This window comes from Jaculus jaculus, chromosome 7 (assembly GCF_020740685.1).
Source record: "Jaculus jaculus isolate mJacJac1 chromosome 7, mJacJac1.mat.Y.cur, whole genome shotgun sequence".
In the NCBI taxonomy this organism is placed as follows: Eukaryota; Metazoa; Chordata; class Mammalia; order Rodentia; family Dipodidae; genus Jaculus; species Jaculus jaculus.
Genome location: NC_059108.1, coordinates 26,404,359 through 26,431,100, shown reverse-complemented (window position 1 = coordinate 26,431,100; position 26,742 = coordinate 26,404,359). Strand labels below are relative to the sequence as shown.

At 41.5% G+C, this 26,742-nt stretch overlaps 1 protein-coding gene across 2 annotated transcripts in view; it reads left to right on the top strand.

Moving 5' to 3' along the window:
* Positions 1 to 806: 806 nt before the first annotated feature.
* Nup58 (nucleoporin 58) overlaps positions 807 to 26,742 on the top strand; it is a 46,090-nt gene continuing 20,154 nt past the window's right edge. The window contains exons 1-7 of one of the 2 annotated variants that reach the window (XM_004670532.2): positions 807 to 1,125; positions 4,460 to 4,599; positions 15,434 to 15,583; positions 16,455 to 16,589; positions 20,563 to 20,673; positions 23,697 to 23,721; positions 25,011 to 25,076. In XM_004670532.2, the coding sequence (XP_004670589.1) occupies positions 1,019 to 1,125; positions 4,460 to 4,599; positions 15,434 to 15,583; positions 16,455 to 16,589; positions 20,563 to 20,673; positions 23,697 to 23,721; positions 25,011 to 25,076 (734 nt within the window). In that variant the 5' untranslated portion in view covers positions 807 to 1,018. The remainder of the gene's footprint in view (positions 1,126 to 4,459; positions 4,600 to 15,433; positions 15,584 to 16,454; positions 16,590 to 20,562; positions 20,674 to 23,696; positions 23,722 to 25,010; positions 25,077 to 26,742) is intronic. The other variant, XM_045154121.1, reaches the window with a different exon arrangement.

Genomic DNA, 26,742 nt, shown 5'->3' with positions numbered 1-26,742 from the left:
CTTCAAGGCCCAACGGTGGAGGATAGGGCTTGCATACAAGAACTTGGGGTGAGAGAGACAGTAATAAATAACCATGGTTGAAAGTATGTTCGAGTTTAGAACACATCTGAGGGGCTCCTAAAGGGTTTATTGAAAGGGCTCCCGCAGGTACGCAAACCACCTGCGGACATACAGTAATCACAACCGGCGAGGGAGGAATGACGACGGCAGAGTTCAAGAGCGCCACCGCCAGAAACCCTTTACCGAGGCTTCTGCGGAGCGCGATTTCTTCCCTACGCCGGCATTTTCCTCTTGTCGCTCACGCGCGCCTCGCAGTCCTCCTTGAGGTCCGCTCGTTTCTGTCCTGGTACTTTCCACGTCGGAGTTCTGGTGACAAAGTTGAAGCAGCAGTCGGGGGGCGGAGGGGGACACACCACTTGCTGCCCTTCGCCCACTAGAGCTCGCAGGGAGACAGGGCCGTGGGCAGGATGCACCCCGCTCACCGACCCCCCTGCTCCCGCGTGCTCCACCTCCACTAAGAGCCTATGGGGCCGTAGAGGTGATCAAGGGGGCCCTCCGCACCCCCAGGATTCTGCACATGCTTCCAGGCAGACGACAGGACGAGGCAACCTTTGCTAGCTGCCATCAGTCAAGAACCCGACAAGACCGCGCCACAAAAAGAAGGAAGCGTCTCCGCGCGCGGTTGAGTCTCACAGCCGCCCCATTCGGCAGTAGGCGAAGCTTCCACTCCACCACATCCCAGAGTGCCGTGCGCGGAGCGCCGACTCCGCCCCTTTCCCAGGGTTCCCTGCGCGGCGCGCGTTTCCGGTGTGCACCGAGCGCGCGGGCAGCGCCCGTCGTGCTTTTAGCGCGTTGCTGCACCTCCACTTCGGCCTCTGTGCGCCTCCGCCGGGGCTGAAGTTCACGCCTGGTTAGTACTGGGCGAGAGCTATGCTGCCAGGCCCACCTCGGCTTTGAGGCGAGAGGAGCCGCCCCGGCCTCTCTCCGCTTGCTGACTTGCGTCGAGCCCGGGACCACCATGTCCACGGGGTTCTCCTTCGGATCCGGAGCTTTGGGCTCCACCACCGTAGCCGCCGGCGGGACCGGCACAGGAAGCGGATTCTCCTTCGGGTCCGGGACGTCTAGGTAATGAGGCACAATTCCATGGCCGACTCAGTCCCCCGCGAGGCTCGGCGTGCCCCAGCCGTCTTCCCGCGGGCGGCCGGGGTGAAGGGGGCGGGGCGGGGGTCGTTTGTGACTTCCAGAATCCGCTGACGTCCCCGTTCTGGCCCGGCCGGGGTCCTGTGGCCTTAGCCTGCACCGTGTTCACTCTTCAGGAATAGAGCGGGTGTTGAAACAATGAATGAATGAAAGAATGAATGAAATTATAGGTTATTGCTGGGCAATAAGGAGTAGGACATTTTGAGGGATGCAATCTATAAGTAACTAAAATAAGACTAGAGCTATCCAGAAATTGATGTGGAGGGGGACGATTTTTTAAAAATATCTATTTGTTTATTTGACAGAGAGAGAGAGAGAGAGGGAGAGAGAGAGAGAGAGAATGGGCGCGCCAGGGCCTCCAGCCACTGCAAACGAATTCCAGATATGTGCACCTCCTTGTGCATCCGGCTAACGTGGGTTCTGGAGAATCGAACCTGGGTCCTTTGACTTTGCAGGCAAATGCTTTAACTGCTAAGCCATCCCTCCAGCCGTGTCGCTCAACTTTTTGAAGATAAAGAGCCATTTTAGTGAGTGAGTTAATTACTGTCACTCAACTTATTGAAGCTAAAGACAATATATAAAAATCAAGAACTGTGCACCTTAGGGCTTGAGAGATAGCTCAGTGGTTAAAGGCACTTGAAGAGCCTGGCTGCCCCAGTTCACGTCCTTACCAGCACAAAGTAGCACGTGCATCTGGAGCTCATTTAAAGTGGCAAAAGGGTCCTGGCTCGCCTTTCTCTGTCTCCCCCTTCCCCTATTCCCTCGCAAAGAGGTAAATAAAACTATTTAAAGAAAAAGAACTATGTACTCTAACGGACAGAGGTTCTCCTGGAAGAATATTGTAGATTAATAAAATCAAACACTGAGCACCTGGAGCTTGCTTATTCCCTCGTTTACTCTTCTGATGAGCAAATCCTGATCGTTTTATTTCTGCAGCTGCCACTTGCTTCATTTCCACTGCCAGTCCCTGATCCAGGCTGTTGTTATTTAGGAAGAGATACTTGCTTGGTTACTTTCTAAAAATTAGGCTTCATTTGGATTGTAAAATAACTTGTGATTCACCACCTTTCTTGTGTTGTATTAAAAACTGCTCCCATCAACTCCTACATAGGTTATTTCAATGAAATCCTATTTGTTGTCTGAAGAAAATCCTTTTCTTTTTTGGGGGGGGGGTGGATGGTTCGAGGTAGGGTCTCACTCTGGCCCAGGCTGACTTGGAATTAACTATGTAGTCTCAGGGTGGCCTTGAATTCACAGTAATCCTCCTGCCTCTGCCTCCCATGTTCTGGGATTAAAGGCATGCGCCATCATGCCTGATGAAAATCTACTTTTATATCAGTCTTTACTAAGTTGTGACTGCCCCCCCCCCCAAGTCCCATTGTAACCTAGTCAGTCACTCGCCACTGTCCTTAGAATGAAGTTAAAATAAAAGGAGAAAAAAGGTTTCCCAGTGGTCTTCTTCAGATTGGTCTTGGCCCGGTCTTCTGTTGTTATTAGGGAACAACCAAACCCTCTCCATTTATGCTACCGAGTCCATGCACATAGGTATGTCACCGAAACAGGTACAGAGAAAGGTACCTGTTCGTGCTTCATGCATCACTTGACAATTTTACCTGTTTTCATTAACAAGAATGCTTGTGACCTGCTAATTTTACCCCTCCAGTGGTCAGTCATAATGATAGTTAAAAGTACTGCCCTAGCAACACAGCCTTTTCTTGGTGCCCCTGGAGTGCTTAGCTTAGCTTTCTCACTTCAGGGCCAGTTCCTTCTGCTTAAAATAAATACCTGCTTATCTTTTGAGATTCAAATGGTCTTTTTCCCAGAGAGGTCTTTTCTGGCCTGACAGTCTAGTGTCTTGTATTCAGAGCACTTACCACAGTTGAGGTCAGTTCATTGTGTCCATTGTTTACTTGTTAGTGGTATTACCCCTGTGGTAGATTTTAAGCTCCATGATGTTTTTATACTGTCCCCCCATTCCCTACCGTTTGGACACAGAATCTGAAGTTTAGTGACTGTCTGTCTGGAAATTTTTGAGATTAGAGTCTGAATCTTACCATTCCATCCTTAGTTTCCAGGATAGCACCTGGATGGTAAGTGATGCAGCAGAAGAATTTACCCAGGGCTTGGAAAGGCCTGAATAAAATAATGAAAGCAGAGACCATCTAACAAGCCCACTAGGGTGGTAGGTGGGCAGCCCTATTCAAAATAGCATTTCTACTGTTTGAATGGGAATTGTGTCTTAGTCTCCCAGTGTGTGCAGAAATCTGAATGGCCCCTTGGGCTGATTGTGGCATTGTTGACTCCTGGACCTAAGTAACTTGGAGAGGTATTCTGACTAGAATACAATGGTGTTATTTCAGTCCCTGGCAGACAAAACACATTTTTTTCAACATTTTATATATATATATATATGTATATATATATATATATATATGTATGTATATTTATTTATTTATTTATTTATTTATTTATTAGATACAGAGGGGGAGAGAGAGAGAGAACGGGTGTGCCAGGGCCTCTAGCCACTGCAAACGATCTCCAGATGCATGTACCAAGATGTGCATCTGGTTAACATGGGACCTGGAGAATAGAACCTAGGTCCTTAGGCTTTGCAGGCAAGCATATTAACCGCTAAGCCATCTCTCCAGCCCAAAACACGTTTTTTGAATTGGAGTTATCTTGGTCACTGCCTTTATACTCCTGTTACTTCTGGCACAGTCTTTTCAGTGCTGGGGATTGCACCTGGGTCCCTTACATGCTACACAAGCTCTCCTGAGCCACATCCATAGCCCCTCTTTTAATTCAAGTGGGTGTGTACTTTTTAAATACGAAATTGAATCTGGGGCCTGATGCATGTTAATCAAGTTGTCTACCACTGAGCTGTATCCCTAAACCTCTTTATTTTTTTTTCTGTTTTGGTACTCACTAGGTTACCCAGGCTGGCTCCAAGCTCATGATGTGTAGCCCAGCCAGGTCATCAACTTGTAACCCTCCACTTCAGTCTCCTAAAAAGCTGTGATAACAGTCCAGTGCCACTAGGCTTAGTATTAAATTATTTAAGACTAATTTTACAGCTGAATTTATTTTTAAGGAGAACAGGATAATTTGAACTTGATTAGTTAGAAGTGTTTTTGTTCTTTATGGATCTTATAAGTATTAGATGTGTTATGTGAAAGAAAATAACCCCAAAGAGTTCATTTTTCCTATGTAAATATTGTCCTCATAGACTTTGTTTGTTTATTTATTTTTTGTGAATAAGCAATCCTGTGGGGCTCAATCTTGGAACTCTTGGAAACACTGCAACTCCAGCAGCCACTTCTGCTCCTTCCAGTGGTTTTGGAACTGGACTCTTTGGATCTAAGCCTGCCACTGGGTTCACTCTAGGAGGAACAAGTACTGGTAAGGAGGCTGTTGCATACTCACAAGTAGACAAAATACTCAGTTTATGGTTTTCATCTTAAATTTTCACTTAAGGGTTCACTATTGGTTACAGAGCTTAGAAAAGAGTGATATGAAGGAAAGAGTACAGGGATTTGGGAACAAGGGTGAGTGAACCAGTCACTGGCTGTGATCTACTATGGTGGCAGCAGTTGAAGGTCTCTCTTTAGATATATTGAATTTAAGTGATTAATTTGTGAGTTGGATTATATAATACAGTGTTTGCATGGCATAGTGGCTAGGAGCACTTGTCCCTTAAGCATGAGGGCCTTTTAGCCTGAGACTGTCAAGTTCATCTCCTTAGAACCCAAGTTTTAAAAAGCTGGGTGTCCCCACGCCTATCTGTAACCCCAGTATACAGGGTTGAGGGAAGTGGAGGTCTCACTGGGGCTTGCTCACAGACTACAGCTCTGGGTTGAAAAACCCCATCTCCAGGAAATACATGGGTTAGTGATGAGAATGAGGAGGAGGACATCCAGTAACCTGACGGGCTCTGGCCTCCGCATGCACATGCATGGGGCATGTGTATCTTCACGCACATGTACATGCACCACACCTCACACAATACCACACACACACACACACGTTTACCAAAACAAAAGGTTGTTTGAGCAGCTTCAAATTAAAAAAAAAATTTTTTTTTCTTTATTTATTTGAGAGACAGAGAATGGGCATGCCAGGGCCTCCAGCTGCTGCAAATGAACTCCAGATGTGTATGCCCCCCTTGTGCATCTGGCTTAACTTGGGTCCTTTGGCTTTGTAGGCAAGCACCTTAACTGCTAAGACATTTCTCTAGCTCTCAGATTTATTTATTTTTTTATATTTTGGTTTTCCCAGTAGGGTCTCACTCTAGCCCAGGCTGACCTGGAATTCACTATGTAGTCTCAGGCTGGCCTCGAACTCATGGCAATCCTCCTACCTCTGCCTCCTGAGTGCTGGGCTTAAAGACATGTGCCATCACGCCTGGCTCTAGCTTCAGATTTTGACATCAAAACAATTGTTTTCTCAGGACAAGAGCAGAGGTGCAGAACTTGAAAGTTTCTGGTGGGTGTTTCAGTAGTACAAAGGTTCTGTTTTTATACTTAACAGTTCAAAAACTGCTTCAGTTCAGCTGTCTGTTTCAAAGGCATACTTACCTTTTATTCTTTGCCCTCAGGGCCTCTTGGTCTCTTTCCACCTTATGCATTGACCACCCAGCCTTTTGTGCAGCACATTTCAGTCATGCCTGGGAGATAAATACCAGCCAGTGAACTTTTCTTGTGGCTTAAGCTTTTTTTTTTTTTTAATTAGCACATTATATATACAGTATAGTATCAGAACTGGCCAGAAGCCACCAAAGGAATTGGAATGGAATGCTAGCATTTCATGGAAAGATCTGAAAATACCACAAATACTCATCAAGAGAAGAGTAGATGAATCCAATGATTTATTTTATGCATGTTCAAATTTAACAAATTATAGCAACATAATACTGTTAATTCAGAACAAAATAAGATATGAATGATAGTTATGCAAAACTCTCATGGATTTATACCCTTTTCAAGAAGAGTAAGGCACTTCTCCTGAGTCCCTCCCGCTTAGTTACCATCATAGGCCTATAGGATCTCAGTGAGGGTTGGGGCCTACTGGGAGCACCCCCTGAAAAAAAACAACTGCTGTGAGCTCAACCGTGTATAAAGGCAACATCATGCCCTCAAGACAGCCTACTACTATACTGGGCTTGCTCCAGCTCTTACATTTTATCCTTCCCTCTTTCCCGTGTTCCCTGAGCCTTGGAGAGCATGATATAGGTGTTCCGTTTATGGCTGCACATCCAAGAGTCCCTTGTCCTCCACACCTGACCAGTTATAAGTCCAGTTAACACTGCCTGGTGTAGTAAGAAACTCTTACCCATTCTGAGGGTAACACGAATATATGAGTATAAACAGAATTATTTAGAGGGTTTATGATGGACACACGTTCATTTAGGAAACAGCAACAGTGGCTTCCTCACTAGGGGTTATGTCTACCCCAGCCACAGACTTAACGACCACATTAAACTGTTCCCTCTTTGGGGCAGGCTTCAGCTCTTCAGAAAGGGCAGTAATCCCCATAACTGATAGGCTGCTGTTGTACTAAGGGCACTTCTTGCCCAGCTAATCAGCAATCTAGCATTCAAAGAACACTTGAGACCACAGCTGAATAAGACCTGTGTGTGCTCACGTACACACATTGGAATATGTATGGTTCTGTGTGCCATTGTGTGCATGTGGTGGTCAGAACAACCTCTGGGTGTCAGTCCTCACATTCCACCTTGAGACCAAGTCTCCTATATTGTTTGCCACTGGGAATGTCAGCATAACTGGCCTGTGAACTTTGGGATTTAGAGGCACAAGAATTACAGCCATGTGTGTCACTGTATCTGGGCTTATATGGGTTCTGGGGTTGAAACTCATGTCATCAGGCTTTGCCCAGCAAGTGCTTTTAGTCCCCCACTGAGATCTTTCCCTTGCCCCTGAGTAAATCATTTGATGATAATATCTCCTTCCCCAAAAGCCAAAATAGCATATCAAGCACTATGACAGCAATCTTGTGGTTTAATTTAATAATAGGCAATAGTTTGTACTTCCCAGCCTTATTCACTAAAGCTAATTATTTACAAATGTGTGCTTAAGGTAAAATGCTGTGCTAGCAGCCACAGTGGCAAATGTTGAATTACATACTGGTCTTACTAACAGCATTGTTACTCCCCAAGAGTAAAGTCTTATCCTTCTGACAGTTAATGGAAAGAACGCTGTCATCATTGATCATTTAGTTTTACATCCACCCTTTCCACAGAGTGGCAGCAGCTACAACTTTAGGACTTACTCTGGTAAGAATTTTTGAGAAAGGGTCCAAATATAGCTATATTTGTTGGTTTTTCGAGGTGGGGTCTGGCTCTAGTCCCAACTGACCTGGAATTCACCATGTAGTCTTGGTGCAAGTCCAGTTTTCTAATAATTTAAGTGAATTCAGTAATTTTCTTCCTGTCTTCAAATATTTCATAGAACCTGAGAAAGAAGAATGAGTGAAAGGAACTTTTTCTGGATCCCAGATGACTTTTTCAGACAACCTTTGAGTAATTTGAGTGTATTAAAAACTGAGTGCCTCTATATTATGCACTTTTTTTCCCCCCAAGAGTTAGAGTCTCATTCTAGCTCACACTAACCTGGAACTCACTCTATAGTCCCAGGCTGGCCTCTAATTCACAGTGATTCTCCTACCTCTGCCTCCAAGTGCACCACGCCCAGCTACATGCATTTTTTAATTCATAAAAATATTTTATTATTTTGGCTTTTAAAATGCTTTTTGATAATTTCGTACATATATTTTGATCATATTTGTCCCAATTGCCTCTTTTCAACAAGTTCTCCTTTTATTTTATTTTATTTTTGGTGTCCCAATGACTTAACTAGGGTTGTTTACATGAGCATGGGTTGAGGAGTCATTTACTGGGTCATAGAAAACTTAGAAGAAAATGTCTTTGCTGTATGAGGGAATGTTTACAGGTTCGCCTTTGTGCAGGTAACCGCTGCTCCTGTGAGTTCAGGAGTACAACTGCCATGTCATAGCTGCATTCGTATTCCCAGCACTGCTCCCTTTCCTCCAGCTCTTGTATTCTTTCCACTCACTTTCTCACAACATTTCTGAGCCTTGAGGGGAGAAGTAGTGCCGCGGACTGACTCTCGGGGAGATCAGGACCGAGGGAGAACAAGGGCGAAGGCTCAGGGAGAACTCGGGATTCGGCGAGGAAATGACAGACAGACACACTCTAGGTAGAATATGCTGCTGCAATTTACTGAAGGTTTCATGAAGATTTTATACAGATTGAACAGAGAAACTTAGCAAGCCAACAAGTGATCTCAGAAATCATTAATCTAAACAATCTTGAGTATTGTTCTATTGTAAGCATACATGTAATGTTGATCAGGCAGGAACTGTACCCATTTTTTAAGAAGGGCGTCTTGTATCATTGACCACAACATTATACAAACAGAAACTAGGTGTAAGGTGAATAACAGGTTACTTATTTCTTATACCCCAAGGACTGTATAAACACCAAGGCTTACGCTTCCTTGTTAAGCGTTCCCGTAAATGGAAGAGAATGCCATAGCCTCCTTTTTACTTCATAATTCACCCATCTATTACCGAATTCATCATATCCTCCCTCATAGGGGAGTGGAACTAAGTAGATTCCAGCTCTAGGAGTCCACCATCTGCCCTTGATCAAGTACTGAACATATCCCCCAGGAAGTTTCCTGGTGGGAATGCCTAAGTTTTGTAACTCCTTTTCTGCAGAACTGTCATGTTTCTTATGAACACTACCGATCAACATTTTTACTTTCATATTCTCAGGCTCAGTATCGTTCTCAAACATCATAAGCTGTTTTTACTTTACACCATCTAAAAACTGTTCTAGAGTTAATTTTTTATTCCTAGTAGAGTTATACATTCTCTCCATTGCCCTAATCATAGGAGGGGCACATTCAATACTTAGATTGTTTCTTGTACTCTGATTGCGTGCATGATTACTAATAAGTGTTGAATTAGCTGTTCTTAGACAAACAGCTAGAAGAAAGCAGGAAAGAAACAGCATTGGCGCCAGCAATTAGGTCGTCGTGACTTCATGGGCAGCAGGAACCTTTACAGTAACTGACTGCCAAGGGGTCACCGGGGGCATCCCTCCGAGGAGTGCTGGCCCTCTGTCCTCAGCTCTCTTCCAGTGCAGAAGCATTTCTGCTTGCTACACAGGCGAGGTCGCCGTGGACGTAGCAGTTCCCCCTTTTTTGTTTTTAAAATGAAGCTCAAAGACTTCTTGTTTCACGGCAGCCACAGTGCTGAAAAGGCATTTAAGAAGAATAGGAAACAGAAAGACCACTAAAAGTATTAATAAAAGCAGCACGCCAATCAAAACAAAGTATTGAATCCAATCTAGAGGATTAAGAGAGCGAACTCGCTGTTCTAAATCCCTAGCTAAGGTTTCTAAACCTCCCATTTGTAGATGAGACTGACTAATGGCAGAAATATCTTTTTGTAATGTATCTATATCATGAGTAACATCATTATCCTTCCATACTCCTTGCAAATGAGCCTTTACCTTATCCCATGTTTCTGATGAATTATATGGAAGAGGTGTAACACAAATTGATTGAAAACTAGCATGACACCTAGTAGATAATGTAGTTTTTAAATTAGCTAGGTCTTGTCCTAGAGCCAGAACTACTTCCTCGAGAATATTTATTTTTACTTCTAATTTAGTATCTATGGCAGCCTGTTCCATCAGGGCGGAAGTAATGTTTTTATTTAAAGCATTAACATAATGAGCTGTATGGATTTCCTCTACTAATGCTGTAGTAGCAATAGCGAAAGTGGTGAGTATCGAAATCAAAGCTGCGATACCAAGAATCAAAGCAGCAACAAACCTCTTTGGCCGCAATAGTGCATTAAATGTTTTTAACACTTGAAGAGCAGAATTATCATACCAAGGATCATCACCTAATTCTACTGGCAACATCACATAAGGAGGCCGTCTAACAATGAGCATTACTCCTAAATTTTTAGTGTCTCCTGAGGAGATACAATTAGTAAGTTTACAAGAATAACAATGAATTTGATAAGATTTTCCTACTTTAGTAATATTAACAAAATTTTGTTGAGCAATCAATAGAGCATTAGGATAAGCAGCACAAGCTTTAAGCCCATAAGGTATAGGTTTTGTAGTGTTAGGCTGTCTTTCAAGAAGCATATTTGCAGCGGCAACCAACCTGAATAAATCTGAATGAGTTCTAGATATATTTCCTTCTGTGGCTACCCAGGTTGGTTCCACATAGCCTTGAGAAAACCATCTTTTTATTTTTTTCCCTAGCATATCTCCTAATTTAAACCCATTAAATTTATCTTTATTATTTTTAATATAGTTCTCATATTTGCCTTCCCCTGAGGAAGTAGAATAATCCCATATTTTAACATCAGAGCTTTTTGGATTATAATATGTAGCAGCATTTGGGAAGCCGCAAGTTAACCAAGCAGGATATTTTGTGAGAGAAGAGTCCCAATATTGATTCCTGTCTCTATATTTTAATATACAGGATGGTAAAGGCAATTCTGTAACTTGTTGATGTGTCTCATTATAATTAGGAAAACCTAAAGTCTGTATTTGTAGAACCCACATCCATCTCTTACCACGATCTGTTCTATCCGGAGCGTCCGTTAGGAACGTCCGATAGCTGGTGTGCAAACAGCCTATTGGTACCCCTCGTCCTAAAAGAGGAGGTACTCAGTTTGACTTCAGAATCCTGAGCTCCGCCTATGCGCACAGAATCATTGGTTAAGATTTTAATAGGCTCCTGATCTAACCAACCCACAGGCTGTAACAAAGGGGGGTTGGGAACATATGCCCAATAGGGAATTCCCTGAACTTTAGCCGGCGCGGAGAGCAGAGACAAAAAATGCCACAAAATACATACAAGCAGTTAGGGGTTTTCCCTGGCTGATTATTAATTTTTTTTGTTTCTCGAGTGAGAGTTCTTATCTTTGTCTACGTTAAATCATGTTCCCGTGTTGTTTTCAGTTTCAGTTTTCCATCTGTCGGAGGAGCTGTTTGTTGTTCCTCTTTAGCCGTCTCCTGCGCCTGCGTAAAGTGTGGCCGGACGAGCCTGTCAGGGATCCACATGGGAGAGTCCGCATCCTGTGGGAAAACACAAGCATACCCTCGTCCCGAGGTTATTAAGACATCTGGTCCTTTCTAGGAACCGGTCAGCAAGTCTTTCCAAAGCACTTTTGGTAACATTGTTGGAGTTGTTTTTTTTTTTTTTTTTTTTTTTTTTTTTTTTTTTTTTTTTAAGTTGAATAGTAAACTCTGGAGCAAGAGGATTTAATTTTAATTCCTTCTGCTCTTGAGGGGGAGCTCCCTTTTGTTCTGGGCTAGGAGCTTGCCTTCCTCCTAGTTTTTTGACTCATTTTCCTCTTTTTCTTCCCCATTCAGGGAGGTCCCATCCTTATGGAACTTAGACTTACATTCATTTTTCCAATGCTTTCCTTTCTTGCACCTGGGACATAATCCAGGAGCAGGTCCCTTGTTATTAGGGCCTGAACTTTGTTGTCTGCAGTCCTTCTGCAGATGTCCTGTCTTATTACATTTAAAACATACAGGATTAGGTCCTTGTGGGGAGGCTTTTCCTCCCCCATATGTCTTTTTTACATAGGCGCTGAATCTCTGTCCCTTCATGGCTGCAGCGTAGGCCATTCCCTGTACCACCGCTGGTGAGGCATCCAAACAGGCTTTAATGTAATCTTGTATTTGTCCTGTCTTTCTTATGGGTCTGATTAAATCCTGGCACAGCGCATTAGCATTTTCCCAAGCCAATTGTTTAAGGAGAAGATTAGTTCCTTCTGATGGAGGAAGCATCCTATTGATAGCCTCCTCTAGATATAAGAAAAGCATAAATTCTTCTAAAACTTTTGTGGACACATTAAACCCATTTTTTGTCAACATGTACTGTACCATGACCCCCAACATCTTTTCATTTCTACTCATTGAATGCCCCATGATTTCCTTGTGATTACTCACTCTTAACCGGTGATCCTTTACCGGCGGGACTGCAGTTCCCTGGTGAGAGCCGATCCTAAGTTCTGAGGAAAGAAAGAAAGAAAGCTTACCTGTCCTTCAGGTCCCTGTTCGGGGCGCCACCTGCCGCGGACTGACTCTCGGGGAGATCAGGACCGAGGGAGAACAAGGGCGAAGGCTCAGGGAGAACTCGGGATTCGGCGAGGAAATGACAGACAGACACACTCTAGGTAGAATATGCTGCTGCAATTTACTGAAGGTTTCATGAAGATTTTATACAGATTGAACAGAGAAACTTAGCAAGCCAACAAGTGATCTCAGAAATCATTAATCTAAACAATCTTGAGTATTGTTCTATTGTAAGCATACATGTAATGTTGATCAGGCAGGAACTGTACCCATTTTTTAAGAAGGGCGTCTTGTATCATTGACCACAACATTATACAAACAGAAACTAGGTGTAAGGTGAATAACAGGTTACTTATTTCTTATACCCCAAGGACTGTATAAACACCAAGGCTTACGCTTCCTTGTTAAGCGTTCCCGTAAATGGAAGAGAATGCCATAGCCTCCTTTTTACTTCATAATTCACCCATCTATTACCGAATTCATCATATCCTCCCTCATAGGGGAGTGGAACTAAGTAGATTCCAGCTCTAGGAGTCCACCATCTGCCCTTGATCAAGTACTGAACATATCCCCCAGGAAGTTTCCTGGTGGGAATGCCTAAGTTTTGTAACTCCTTTTCTGCAGAACTGTCATGTTTCTTATGAACACTACCGATCAACATTTTTACTTTCATATTCTCAGGCTCAGTATCGTTCTCAAACATCATAAGCTGTTTTTACTTTACACCATCTAAAAACTGTTCTAGAGTTAATTTTTTATTCCTAGTAGAGTTATACATTCTCTCCATTGCCCTAATCATAGGAGGGGCACATTCAATACTTAGATTGTTTCTTGTACTCTGATTGCGTGCATGATTACTAATAAGTGTTGAATTAGCTGTTCTTAGACAAACAGCTAGAAGAAAGCAGGAAAGAAACAGCATTGGCGCCAGCAATTAGGTCGTCGTGACTTCATGGGCAGCAGGAACCTTTACAGTAACTGACTGCCAAGGGGTCACCGGGGGCATCCCTCCGAGGAGTGCTGGCCCTCTGTCCTCAGCTCTCTTCCAGTGCAGAAGCATTTCTGCTTGCTACACAGGCGAGGTCGCCGTGGACGTAGCAAAGTAGATGCCCTGTAAGCAACCCTAGTTAACTAATTGGGTTAGGTAGATTGAAATTGAAAAAGCTCTTAAATTGATATTAAGTTCATGATTGGCAGACTTCACTCACTTGGATGCTGTTTACCTGTTAGATCAGAAAAAATGCATTTTGGTCATCAGCATTTAAGGGCAAATAATTTAGTCCTTTTACTTTCTGAAGTTACAAAACTCATCCATGGGCTGGAGGAATGGCTTAGTGGTTAAGGCATTTGCCTGCAAAGCCAAAGGACACAGGTTCGATTCCCCAGGACCCATGTTAGAAGGTGTGTGTGTGACTAGAGTTCGTTTGCAGTGGCTGGAGGCCCTGGGGTCCCCGTTCTCTCCCCCCTTTCTCTGTTAAATAAGTAAATAAAAATAAAATATTTAAATAAACGTCATCCATTTATAAACTCAAAGCACTGTGCTTTGGCACTGATTCCCAGTTTGTGCTCATGGCAATGCAGAAACATGGTTTCTGATTTCTTTTCTCAGTGATTTCAGGAGAAACCCAAAATAGGCAATTCCTCCAGCTCTTCATTTAATAGTGTTTGCGCAGTTACTGCTTCCTAACTGTATGGCCCACCAAGTCTCGAACAGTCACCATTAGCTTGCATTTGCAGTGGTGGCTAATAATGGCACTGATGAAGGTGGTGGTCAAGCACCTTAAATTCAGGGCAAGGCATTCATGTGTTATGAGTTGAGGGACAAGTAGATATGTAAACAGGTCCTTGTTGACCTGGTAGATGTGCTGTAGACATTTGGAAGTCAGAGGAAGAAGAAAGTAGGGTTATTTGAGTGCAGCCAGGACTGTTGGACTGTTGCAAATGCCATCTGGATGTGATGAGTTGGGCTAAATCACCAAATGTTGTGGAATGTATTGTCAGAGTCCAATAGCTGTAATTACTATGAGATCCTCACAGGATTGAGCCCAATAACATTCCCTCATGGAGAGGAGGGAATCAGGTTGTTTAGGTAATTGAGATCATTCCAAGAATCAGGTTGTTGGAAGAGACTGATAGAGTAATTTAGAAGAGGAATAGCCTAAACTAAGGTTTTGTGGATGCCTGTAAGCCAAGCATGCTTCTGTAGTAAAATTGACAGGATTTGTAACTAAGGAAATGTAAAGAAAGGAAGAAATGAAAAAAAAACAAAAACCCAACAACAAGAAGAAACTAACGGTTTCTGTCTTGAGCTATTGAATCAAGGCTTTTTTTTTTTTTTTTTTTTGAGTTGTTTGGTGGGGAGAGAGATGTAAGAATCCAAAGGGACATCAAGGCAGAACCAGCCAAAGGCGAAGGATATAGAGATTTAGACCTGCCAGTCATTCCTGTAATTCCAACTAGGGAGGCTGAAGCAGGGTTGTGAGTTCAAGGCTAGCCTGGGATACATACTGAGAAGATGTCACAAAAAATCCAAGAAGCTGATTGCAGTTAGTTATATGACTCATGTACCTGTAGTTGCAGTGCTGAAAGTGAGTGAGGAGTGAGATCAGTGCAGAAATTAGGAAGGAGCACAGAACCTGGAGAGTGTCACTTCAGACTTGAACAAAGTAGAACAAGGAAGAGATCCAGGAGCTTACAGAGAAGGGAGTCAAACAGAAGAGGATTTTCAGGCATGCAGAATGGTAATTTGCATAGTCTTAAACTAGAGGGACTGCTTTTTCTGCTGAGAGCTAAGTAAAGGAGGTAAAGTCCTGTTGTAGGGAAACCTATGGGTAGAATTGATCACAGTATTAGAGAGCTTGAGTTAGCTTTTCTTAACCCAGAAAGCCCTCTTCTCTGTCTTCATGATGGGTTAGTCCCAACTTTTATGTTTGCTTTCACATTCATTTACCCTTCTGTTTTATGGAAAAGGGTCATGAGCTTTTAGGGATCCTGATGGAAACTGATATAATATCTGTATGATAAAGGTAAAATGGGATTCTTTTTTTTGTTTGTTTGTTTGTTTAAAAAAAAACAAAACAGGAACACCAGCCACTACATCTGCATCTACAACAGGATTTAGTTTAGGATTCAGTAAACCTGCCGCATCTGCCACACCATTTGCCCTGCCTGTTACTTCTACCTCAGCTAGTGGTCTCACGCTTTCATCTGCTCTGACATCAACGCCAGCAGGTGAGGTAGAGTGGGAAAAATGTGTTTAATGGTTAAATTTATACTTTATCTCATTAGAGAACATGGATAGTTCCCTTTATTAAGCATTACTAGGCTTTGGGAAATCTTTAAGTTACTCAGCAATTTTGACCTACCAATTAATTACCAAATTTGTTACCAATTTGTTATAGCCTGGTGTGGTGGTACAAATCTGAAATCTTAGCACTCAGGAGGCTGAGGTAGAAGGATCTTGAGATCAGGGTCAGCCTTGGTTAGAAAGGGAAAACAAAAAGTTATATTAAGCATTAAAGCAGTAGTGACTGTCTTGAAATACTGTCTTTACTTTGAGAGCAAAACAAGGAGAGGATCAGAGGGTGAAATGTAAAGTTGTTCATAGCTGGGCGAGGTAGTGCACGCCTTTAATCCCAGCACTCAGGAGGCAAAGGTAGGAGGATCACCGTGAGCTCAAGTTCACCCTGAGACTACGTAGTGAATTCCAGGTCAGCCTGGACTAGTGTGAGACCCTACCTTGAAAAACCAAAAGAAAAATAAAGTTGTTCATGTCTACTTTGTTTCTAAGAAGTTAGTGACTGGGAAAGATAAGACTTCATGTAAACCTTACCTGGCTAAAGAGTCCTTTGACTGGATCCAGAGGTTATCAGTTATTGCTATCTGCAGTGTTACCTGGTACCATTGTAATACCCAAGCTCCCTCCTCCCTTTATTACTGGTTTCTGCTTTGAACCTACTGTTCTTCTTGAGTCTCACATATGTGTAAATCTTTCTTTAGTAAGTAGTTTCCTAAGAGAGTCAATGTCATGGAAATCACTTTTTGAAAACAATCATATGTTTTGGTATGTTTTGAGACTTATTATCTTACTACTATTTTCCAGCATCCACAGGATTTACTCTAAACAATTTGGGAGCAACAACAGCCACAACTACAACCGGATCCACAGGCCTTTCTTTAGGGGGAGCCTTAGCTGGTCTGGGAGGTTCGCTATTCCAGACAAATACAGCAACATCAGGTAATCAATGACACTTATTTTTCAGAATAGTTAATTTTTGCATTTAAGTTTATTTTAACCTATTAAGCAGAGCACTTTTCTGTGTAATCTGTATGTTTTTCTTTTAGTATGAAAACTAAAACAGTGTTTTTCATACATAATTAAAGTATCTTCTCCATATTTTAAAAAACATCCTTGTTCTCAGCATTGACTGATTAGATAAGGAAATGAGCCTATTTAAGTCAAACAACTTCCAGAGAAACATGTCTTTTAAGTAAATGTTGGTTAAGTAGTCTTAGGAAGGGATATGGTTCAGTGGTAAAATGCTTGCTTAGCATGTGGCAGGCCCTGGATTACATCACCAGCGTGCGTGCGTGCGTGCATGCATTTATGTATGTATATGTTTTGGAGGTCGAGTACAGCTTAATTTGATGTAGTGAAATCTGGTATGCCTGAGTTTGGGTTCAGCTTTGATCACTAGGACCAAGAAAGGATATTTTTGAGTGAGAAAAGCTTTCCTGTTAATTGAAGTCATCATATAATTATTTTACCTAGCAGTATAGCAAGAGTTTCTGTTTAACAATGTATTGAATGAGAATAGTTGATATATAATGAAATTACACAATTTCTACTACTTATGCTAATTTACAATAACTGCTTTCAGAAATTTATGGAGCTCTTAATATGCGTTGACTATTTGGTAGTGTATGAAAGATAAACAAATAAGGCTTCATGTGTACTGCTAAAGATGCTATTGTTCTTTTTTCTGTCCTCTATTCATATGCTCATTGACTGGAAAAGACAAGCTGGGTCATTGGCAGGAAGGCATGGTAGCTAGGGCGTTAAGCCCATGGTAGCAGGACCTTGTCTTTCACAGGATTAGGAAGCAAAGGCTGGCCAAAGCTGAGTGGTCTACGTATCAAAAGGCCTACCTCCCGTGACTTGCCTCCAAAAGCCATGATTCCCAACCCAAAGGTTCCACAGCCTCCCCAAATAATGCCACCATCTGAAAACACTCTTTCGTTTTTTTTTTTTAAACATTTTCTTTTACTACCTCAACAACAATTTGTTCTTTTTGTTTGTTTATTTTTATTTATTTGAAAGAGGCAGAGAGAGAGAGAGAAAATGGGCGCGCCAGGGCCTCCAGCCACTGCATACGAACTCCAGACGCATGCGCCCCCTTGTGCATCTGGCTAATATGGGTCCTGGGGAATCGAGCCTTGAACCGGGGTCCTTAGGCTTCACAGGCAAGCGCTTAACCACTAAGCCATCTCTCCAGCTCCTTTTTAGTTTTTTGAGGTAGGGTTTTGCTCTAGTCCAGACTGACCTGGTTTTCACTATGTAGTCTCAGGGTGGTCTTGTACTCAATGCAGTCCTCCTACTTCTGCCTCCCAAGTGCTGGGATTAGAGGTGTGCATCACCACACCTGGCTGAAAACACTCATTTTTAATAGTGTACTGATTCTTTTTCAGATCTTGACAATAATGTTCAATGCCTATTTTATGATTACATTAACTTAAAGGTGCCAGTGAATTTTAAAATTTTTAATTTTCCATTTTTGATATTTTCATACATGTATATAACATATTTTGATCTGATTATCCTCTTAGTCTCCTCACCAACATTGTCTTCCCTTGTTAGTGTGTAATTTTTCCATGCTTCTTTTTAATCCATTAAGTAAAAGTATGGTTGTTTGCATGATCATGGGTGGCAGATTATTTACCATGGGACTGTCAGTTTACCAGAAGCTAAATCATTGATGTACCTAAATTCCTTCTCAGCGCCATAAGCTGCTCTAGGAGGAGTGAGGCCCAGTACTCTTCATTCCCCTGTGACTGGCGATATGATAACAGTCTCAGTCTTAGGCCCGAACCACCACTTCTGTGAATTCGTGAGTGTAATGGCCACATTGTTTCTAGAAGACAGCATTTTACAGCCTTTCATACCATACTCCTATTCTGATTTAAAAAAAATACATACATTTTTATTTTATTTAGTTGAGAGAGAGAGAGAGAGAGAAAGAAAAAAGAGGCAGATAGAGAATGGGCACGCCAAGGCCTTTAGGTGCTGCAAACGAGCTCCAGGAGCATGTGCCACCATGTGCATCTGGGTCCTTTATCATTGCACGCAAGCACCTTAACCACTAAGCCATCCCTCCAGCCCTGATTATCTTTTTTTTAAAAGAATTTTTTGTCTTCTTAAAAAAAATTAATTTGTGCGTGTATTTATGTAGGCATGCTGCATTCTCGTGGTGCAACAAATGCATGCCAGACACTTGTGCCACTGGGTTTACATGGATGCCAGGGGCCGCCTCCCAGCCCTAGTCTTCGGTTCCTTCCACCACCTCTTCGTAGGGTGCCATGGGACTTCAGGAAGGGGTGGTTTATTCTGAGCCGTTTGACTAGTCAGACATCTATGCATTAACGATTGTCCATTGTCGTAAGAAACTTTGCTGATGTTGGCTTCACACAAAGATAGTTTGACATGCTGTCCCATCTAGCATAACCTCAGTAGTAGGTTCCCCACCTCAGGGTCTATGAACTTAAACAATTAACATAGTATAACTTTTATGAAATGCATGGGGGTAGAGTATTTCCTATTTTGGAAAATTTCAGATTTTGGATTTGATAGAGGGTTACTTAGCATTATTCTTATTTATTTAGCTTTGTTCCTGTCAGTTATTTCTAGATTTTAATCCAGTTTTCAGTTATCCGGTGCTACTAACCACTGTTTCTTCTGTTTTAAAAACAAACAGTATCTTGTGTGAATGTTAGTTGTACCAGCTTAAGAATGCATAGATTTATGGAAATACAGGTTTAGCCACACAAACTCTTTGATGTTTTGGTACTTAGTTCCTTAGAACCTTCTTGCCAGTGAGATTAGGCTTAAATAAATAAAGGGTGGCTTTTATGTTTTATTTTTTTTTTTTGAGGTAGGATATTAGTCTAGTCCAGGCTGACCTGGAATTCATTATGTAGTCTCAGGCTGGCCTCAAACTCACAACAATCCTCCTCCTTCTGCTTCTTGAATGCTGGGATTATACCACACCCCAGAGAGAGAGAGAGAGAATGAATATGAGTGTACCAGGGCTACTAGCCACTGCAAATAAACTCCAGATGCATATACCTTAACCACTGAACCATCTCTCTAGCTACAAGGTTGTTTTTTTTTTTTTTTTTTTTAAATTTTTATTTATTTGAGAACGACAGACACAGAGAGAAAGACAGATAGAGGGAGAGAGAATGGGCGCGCCAAGGCTTCCAGCCTCTGCAAATGAACTCCAGACGCGTGCGCCCCCTTGTGCATCTGGCTAACGTGGGACCTGGGGAACCGAGCCTCGAACCGGGGTCCTTAGGCTTCACAGGCAAGCGCTTAACCGCTTAGCCATCTCTCCAGCCCAACAAGGTTGTTTTTAAAATAAGTTTTCTAAGAACTTGGAAATAGGTAGTTATACTTAAGTTGTATTGGACTTACATATTTTATACATTCATAGTAGATTACTTTAAAATTATGCAATTACAAAATATGTGCCCTTGAAAATACACTAGCTGAAAATGTTTTTGTAGAAAGTTTTAAAATAAGGTATTTGTATATACCAAATTAACAGATATATACAGGACTTTCCCCCCGCCCCCCCAAGGTAGGGTCTCACTCTGGCCCAGGCTGAAATTAACTGTGTAGTCTCAGGTTGGTCTTGAACTCATGGCAATCCTCCTACTTCTGCCTTTTGAGCGCTGGGATTAAAGGCGTGCGCCACCACGCCAGGCAGTACAGGACTTTTAATAATGAGACATTGCATCTTTCCAAAGTACATACGTTATTGAATCCAAGCAAATTATCATTCTTTACCCAAGTTATGTTCCAGATTGATTTCACATTATCAAGTAGGCAGAAATCTAGGGTCTTCACTGAAAATAGTTGAGTGTTTTGGCCAGTAAGGGGAAGTACTTATAAAGTGAGGAAAATTAGTAAATAATATTTGGTTTATTTATAGGTCTTGGACAGAATGCTTTAACCTTGTCTTTGGGAACTACAGCACCCACTTCAAGTGTAGGCAGTGAAGGCCTTGGTGGTATAGATTTTAGTACCTCATCAGATAAAAAGAGTAAGTAATGTTATTGTGATACTATCTATGTTCTAACTGTTCTGTTTTGGAATTTCCAGGTTACTTAAAAGTACTGTTTGAAAGATTATTGGCTGTATACTCAGTAGTACAGTTTTGTTTTGAAGTTCATTTGTATTATCACATTTTGCAAGCTTTGTTGCACATTTATGTATCTACTCTTTGTAGCCCTCTTAGATTCGTATATGCATATGTATTATGTAGCTGCCTTAATCTGTATGTCCAGTTTAAAAACACTTGTTTTTAAAACATTTAAAAAATACATTTATTTATTTGAGAGAGAGAGAGAGAAGCAGGAAGAGAGAGGGAGGGAGGGAGGGAGGGAGGGAGGGAGGGCATGGGCACGCCGGGGCCTCCAACCACTCACTGCAAATGAATTCCAGATGCATACGCCACCTCGTGCATCTGGCTAATGTGGGTCTTTGGCTTTGCAGGCATGCGCCTTAACTGCTAAGCCATCTCCCCAACCCCATAAGTGTTTTTAGACTGGTATCATGGTCCGTGTATTTTGTAATCTGTTTTTACATAATGTTGGGAGCATTTACCAATGTCAGTTTGATTAGGTGTTAGTTTATTTCAATCTAGAGAGGTAACAACTATAAAAATGAATTTTTTTGAGCCGGGCGTGGTGGCGCACGCCTTTAAACCCAGCACTCGGGAGGCAGAGGTAGGAGGATCGCCGAGAGTTCGAGGCCACCCTGAGACTACATAGTGAATTCCAGGTCAGCCTGAGCCAGAGTGAGACCCTACCTTGAAAAACCAAAAAAAAAAAAAAAAAGAATTTTTTTCTCTTGTCTGCATCTCTTCTCATAGTGTGACTGAATTAGAATTGAACAAAGATCATACCTAGAATAGTTCCTATTTATATGTACCACCTCCTGGCTCCCTTATTCTTTTGTCTGTCAGTATCCTTATTGGTAATTTACAGGATCTCCCGCCCCTTTTTCTCTTCCTGGTGGCTATATCACTTAGTTTTGGGCTTCTGTTTTTGGGATTTAGCTAGATGGAAGGAAACAGTGTTCAGTAAAGAAGAGGCAGCATGAAGTAAGGCTTTGCCAGAGCATAGAAAGATCAGATGACGGTCATGAAGGGCTCTGCATGCCATGGTGAATTTTGTAGTTCTATTGAGAACTACTCAAAAGTTTTAATGGGATTTGTCTTAAGATTGAGAGGACTGCACTATTCATAGTAGCAAGAGATGGAACCAGCGTAGATGTCCACCAGTGGATAAATGGGTAAAACAGGGTGGTGTTGGTTTGGGGAGATTGCTCAGTTAGTAAACATGAAGACCTGAGCACAGTCTCCAGAACCCACATAATAAACAAGCCTGGTATGGTGGCTTGTGCTTGTCATCCAGCATTGGGCAGGCTAACACGGGCTGGCCAGCCCTAGCCTAATTTGTGACGCTACAGGCTAATGAGAAACCCTTTCTCAAAAAAGGCACATGGAATTCCTGAGGAATGACAACCGAGGTTGTCCTCTGGCCTCTACTTGCACATGTGTGCACACACACACGCTCCCACATAAACATGCACACAAATATACACACAATTTAAAAAGGTGGTACAGGGTTGAAGAGATGGCTTAGTGGCTAAGGTGCTTGTTTGCAGAGCCTAAGGACCCAGATTCAATTCCCCAGTACCCACATTAGCCAGATGCACAAGGTGGTGCATGCATCTGGAATTCATTTGCACTGGCTGGAGGCCCTGGCATGCCCATTCTCTATCTGCCCCTCTCTGTCAAATAAATGAATGAATATTTAAAAATAAGATTTAGCATTTTGACAGCTGTGTGGAAAATGGCTTCAGAAATAGAATAGCTTTGAGAGCTATTAGGAATCTTTTGTGTTAGTGTATGATTGAGACCAAACTGGGGAGACGAATAGAGTCCATGGCAATTTGAAACAGGCATAAGTTTTACATATTAGTATATACATGAATGTAAATGTAATGCAGAAAATGAAAAAGAGGGCTGGGGAGATGACTCAGTGGTTAAAGGTGTTTGCTTGCAATGCCTGATGGCTCGGGTTCATTTCCCCAGTACCCATGTAAAGCCAGATGCACAGAGTGACGCATGCGTCTGGAATTCACTCATTTGCAGTGGCAGAAGGCCCTGGTGTGCCTGTATTCACTCTGTCTGCCTCATTCTCACATATAAATAAAAAAAAATTAAATGAAAAAGAAATAGCATATTGACTAAAACTTGATGAATTATTTGGAAAAACAAAGCTAAATTTGTCTTTTGAAGTATGAAAGTGAAAGCCAAATGATGTTAAAAATAGAATATTTGTACATGATTATTTGTTAATATTTTAATCTCAGAAATTAAGATGTGTCTTAAGGATCCAATATTGGAAATGGGTGAAATATACGAGAAAAAGAATAGAAATATTGAAATAACTAGCAGTCATAAAGAGCAGTACCTCAGGAAAGTATTCAGATCACATGAGTAGTTAGTTCACAGTTGGAAACATGTACTTATCTAATAAACTTTTGATGAAAATATTTTATGTCACTGATACAGTAAGAAAAATGAATTGAATTGAAATTAAAATGAAGTGAAGATGCTGTCCATTGGTAAGGGTGTGATGTATGATGTACTGCAGATAGGAATGTTTGTTGGGACAGTTCTAAAAGTTATCAGATTGTTTTAAGGATTGTTAGATTGGAGAAGTTTAGGTAATCTGGCATGAGAGTAGACATGACCTTAAAAAGTGTCAGGTGAAGCTGTCTAGTGTTCATTTGGTAGGCAAGGACAGAAACTGTCCACTACTGTGGAAGACAGGTAAGGCAGGAAGGTGGTGCAAATTGGCTACATCATATGTTTACAATACATCATATGTATACAATGTCTCCACAGTGACAAGTCACCACATAGCACAATGGTCAACAAGCAAACTACAAAATGTCTAGGTTTATAGTTTACCTTAATCTGTGTTAATTTGAAACATTTTGAATGCACTGCTAAGTGACCTATTTTTACATGGAGCTTCTTGAATTTTCTAGGTGATAAAACAGGAACAAGACCAGAGTAAGTTTATATTTTAATTTTAAGATTTTTTAAATTGAGTTCTTATAAACTATAGGCAGCTGGAAGTAAATTAGAAACAGGTACACATTCTGAAGGAGAGTTTAATAAAGAGCTTTTGTTTTGTTTTGGCTTTTTTGATGCTGGGTATTAAACATAGGACCTGCTAAGTGTGCGCTCTCCCAGGGTCATTCCTACACCCCTCAGACCATCTTTTTACATGTACAGATTACTGTACTGGTGCCTTTTACTTCTGATGTCTTCACTAAAAATAGTAGCTTCTGTGTATGCCATATATATGTTGGAAGACGCTTGTTATTTCTTACCAATTACCATGATCATTTTTATTACCAATTATATTTTCTCATCTAGTTAATGTTTCATTTAAATAAAACACTTGTAAGTGAATGATCAGGTTCATGTCTTACAAACATTGTGTGTTTATTTTAACCAATTACAGGTTGACTTTTCCTTATACAAGTAATTCTTGGGATCAGAAGTGTTTGAGATTTTTGGAATAGTTGTATAGATAGATTTACAAGTTTAGAGCACTCTTAGCCTAAAATCTAAAACTTTTAAGTTTAAAAGAAGAAGCTGAAAGACTGAGCTCTAAGACTATGGAGCCTAACTCCTGTTTCTATTATAGTATGATAAATTTTAATTATTCCGATTTTCATTGTTATTGCTTTAGCTGTCAGTAGGTTGTATTTTCCCATTTGAGTGTATATTGTCAAACAAATTGAAGTTATGAAATACTGGAATATTTTGGGCATCTTATGAAAAGACCTTTAATCCCTTGATTTTTTTTTTTCTTCCCAAGGTAGGTTCTCACTACTCTAGTCCAGGCTGACTTGGAATTCACTATGTAGTCTCAGGGTGTCCTCAACTGACGGTGATCCTCCTACCTTTGTTTCCCTCCTAAGTGCTGGGACTAAAGGTGTGCACTACTACATGTGGCTAATCCCTTAATATTTTTAAATTGAATAAAATGTTAGTCATAGAATCTAAGCCAGGGGGAACTTAGCTCATCATCTCATCCAGTCTGTAGTATTTGTTTCATAACATTTAGCTAATTTAAATGCCTTTAAGTGTGTTTATCATAAATGTCAGTTCTCTTAGGGAAGAAATCTGGGTTTCAGATAAATTGCTACAATTGTAAGTCAAGAAACTTGTTTTTCATTGAGAAGTTTGAAGTCCTCAAGAGAAACTATAAGGAATAGTGCTATATTCTTGCATCCTAACATTTAGAAGTTGGGTGGTATTAATACCATTTGTGCTTTTTTTTTCCTTAGGGATAGTAAAGCACTGAAAGATGAAACCCTACCTCCTGTCATCTGTCAGGATGTTGAAAATCTCCAGTAAGTATGAAATGTAACTAGATAAACAACAGGGTAAACTTGAAGTCTAGGGTACATTTTAGGGGAGCATCTCTTCTGTAGTTTAGGTTAAACCATGTTTTTAGCTGGGCAGTGGTGATGCATGCCTTTAATCCCAGCACTCAGGAGGCAGAGGTAGGAGGATTGCTGTGAGTTTGAGGCCACCCTGAGACTAGTTCCAGGTCAGCCTGGGCTAGATTGAGACCCTACCTTGAAAAACAAAAGGAAACAACAACAAGAAAACCTTTTTTTTTTTTTTTTTTTTAGGTAGGGTCTCACTGTTACTCAGAGGGCTGACCTGGAATTCACTATGTAGTTTCAGGGTGGCCTCGAACTCAACGGTGATCCTTCTGCCTCTGCCTCCCAAGTGCTGGGATTAAAGGCGTGTGCCACCACACCTGGCTCTTTTTTTTTTTTTTGAGGTGGGGAAAAAAACATGAAAACAAGATTAAAATTCCATAACTACATTCTGTTAAAAAAGTGTGTGAATTATAGATGAAATTTTTATTTATTTATTTATTAGAGAGACAGGAAGAGGCAGATAAAAATAATAGGCATGACAGGGCCCCTAGCCACTGTAAACAAACTGCAAATGCATGTGCCATCTCGTGGGTCTTGGGGCATTGAACCCCGGTCCTTTGGCTTTGCAGGCAAGTGCCTTAACAGCTAAACCATATCTCAAGCTACATAGATGAATTTAAAAAAAAAATTTTTTGTTGTTTATTTTTATTTATTTGAGAGCTGCAGACAGACAGGATGAGAAAGGTGGATAGAGAGAATGGGAGCGCCAGGACCTCCAGCCATTGCAAACGAACTCCAGATGTATGCACCACCTTATGCATCTGGCTCACATGGGTCCTGGGGAATCAAGCCTCAAACCGGGGTCCTTAGGCTTCACAGGCAAGCTCTTAACTGCTAAGCCATCTTTCTAGCTCAGATGAATTTTTAAGGATATTTTTATTTATTTGTTTATGTGCAAGCAGAGAGAGAGAGAAAATGTTTGTGCCATGGCCTCTTAACACTGCAAATGAACTCCAGATGCATGTGCCACTTTGTGCATCGGGCTTGAGTGCTTACTGGGGAATGGAACCCAGACTGTCAGGCTTTGCAATCAAGCGCCTTTAAGCTAAGCCATATCTCAATAAGTGTAGATGAATTTTAAAATATTAAGATATTTATTTGAGAGAAGCAGATAAAGAATGGGCATGCCAGTACCTCTAGCCACTGCAAATAAACTCCAGATGCATATGTCACCCTGTGCATCTGACTTTATGTGGGTACTGCGTTTTTGGCTTTTCAGGCAAGTGCCTTAACTGCTAAGCTATCTCTCCAGTTCTATGGATGAACTTTTAGTTTCTTAAAACAGTTAGTCTCTGGCCAGCCTATTTTAAATGTACTCATTTTTTAAAAATTTTTTTGGTTCATTTTTATTTATTTGAGAGTGAGAGAGAGAGAGGGTGGGGGTAGGTAGATAGAGAATGGGTGTGCCAGCACTTCCAGCCACTGCAAACGAACTACAGATGTGTGCGCCCCCTTGTGCATCTGGCTAATATGGGTCCTGGGGAATCGAGCCTCGAACTGGGGTCCTTAGGCATCACAGGAAGCACTTAACTACTAAGCCATCTCTCCAGCCCTACTCTTTTTTTTT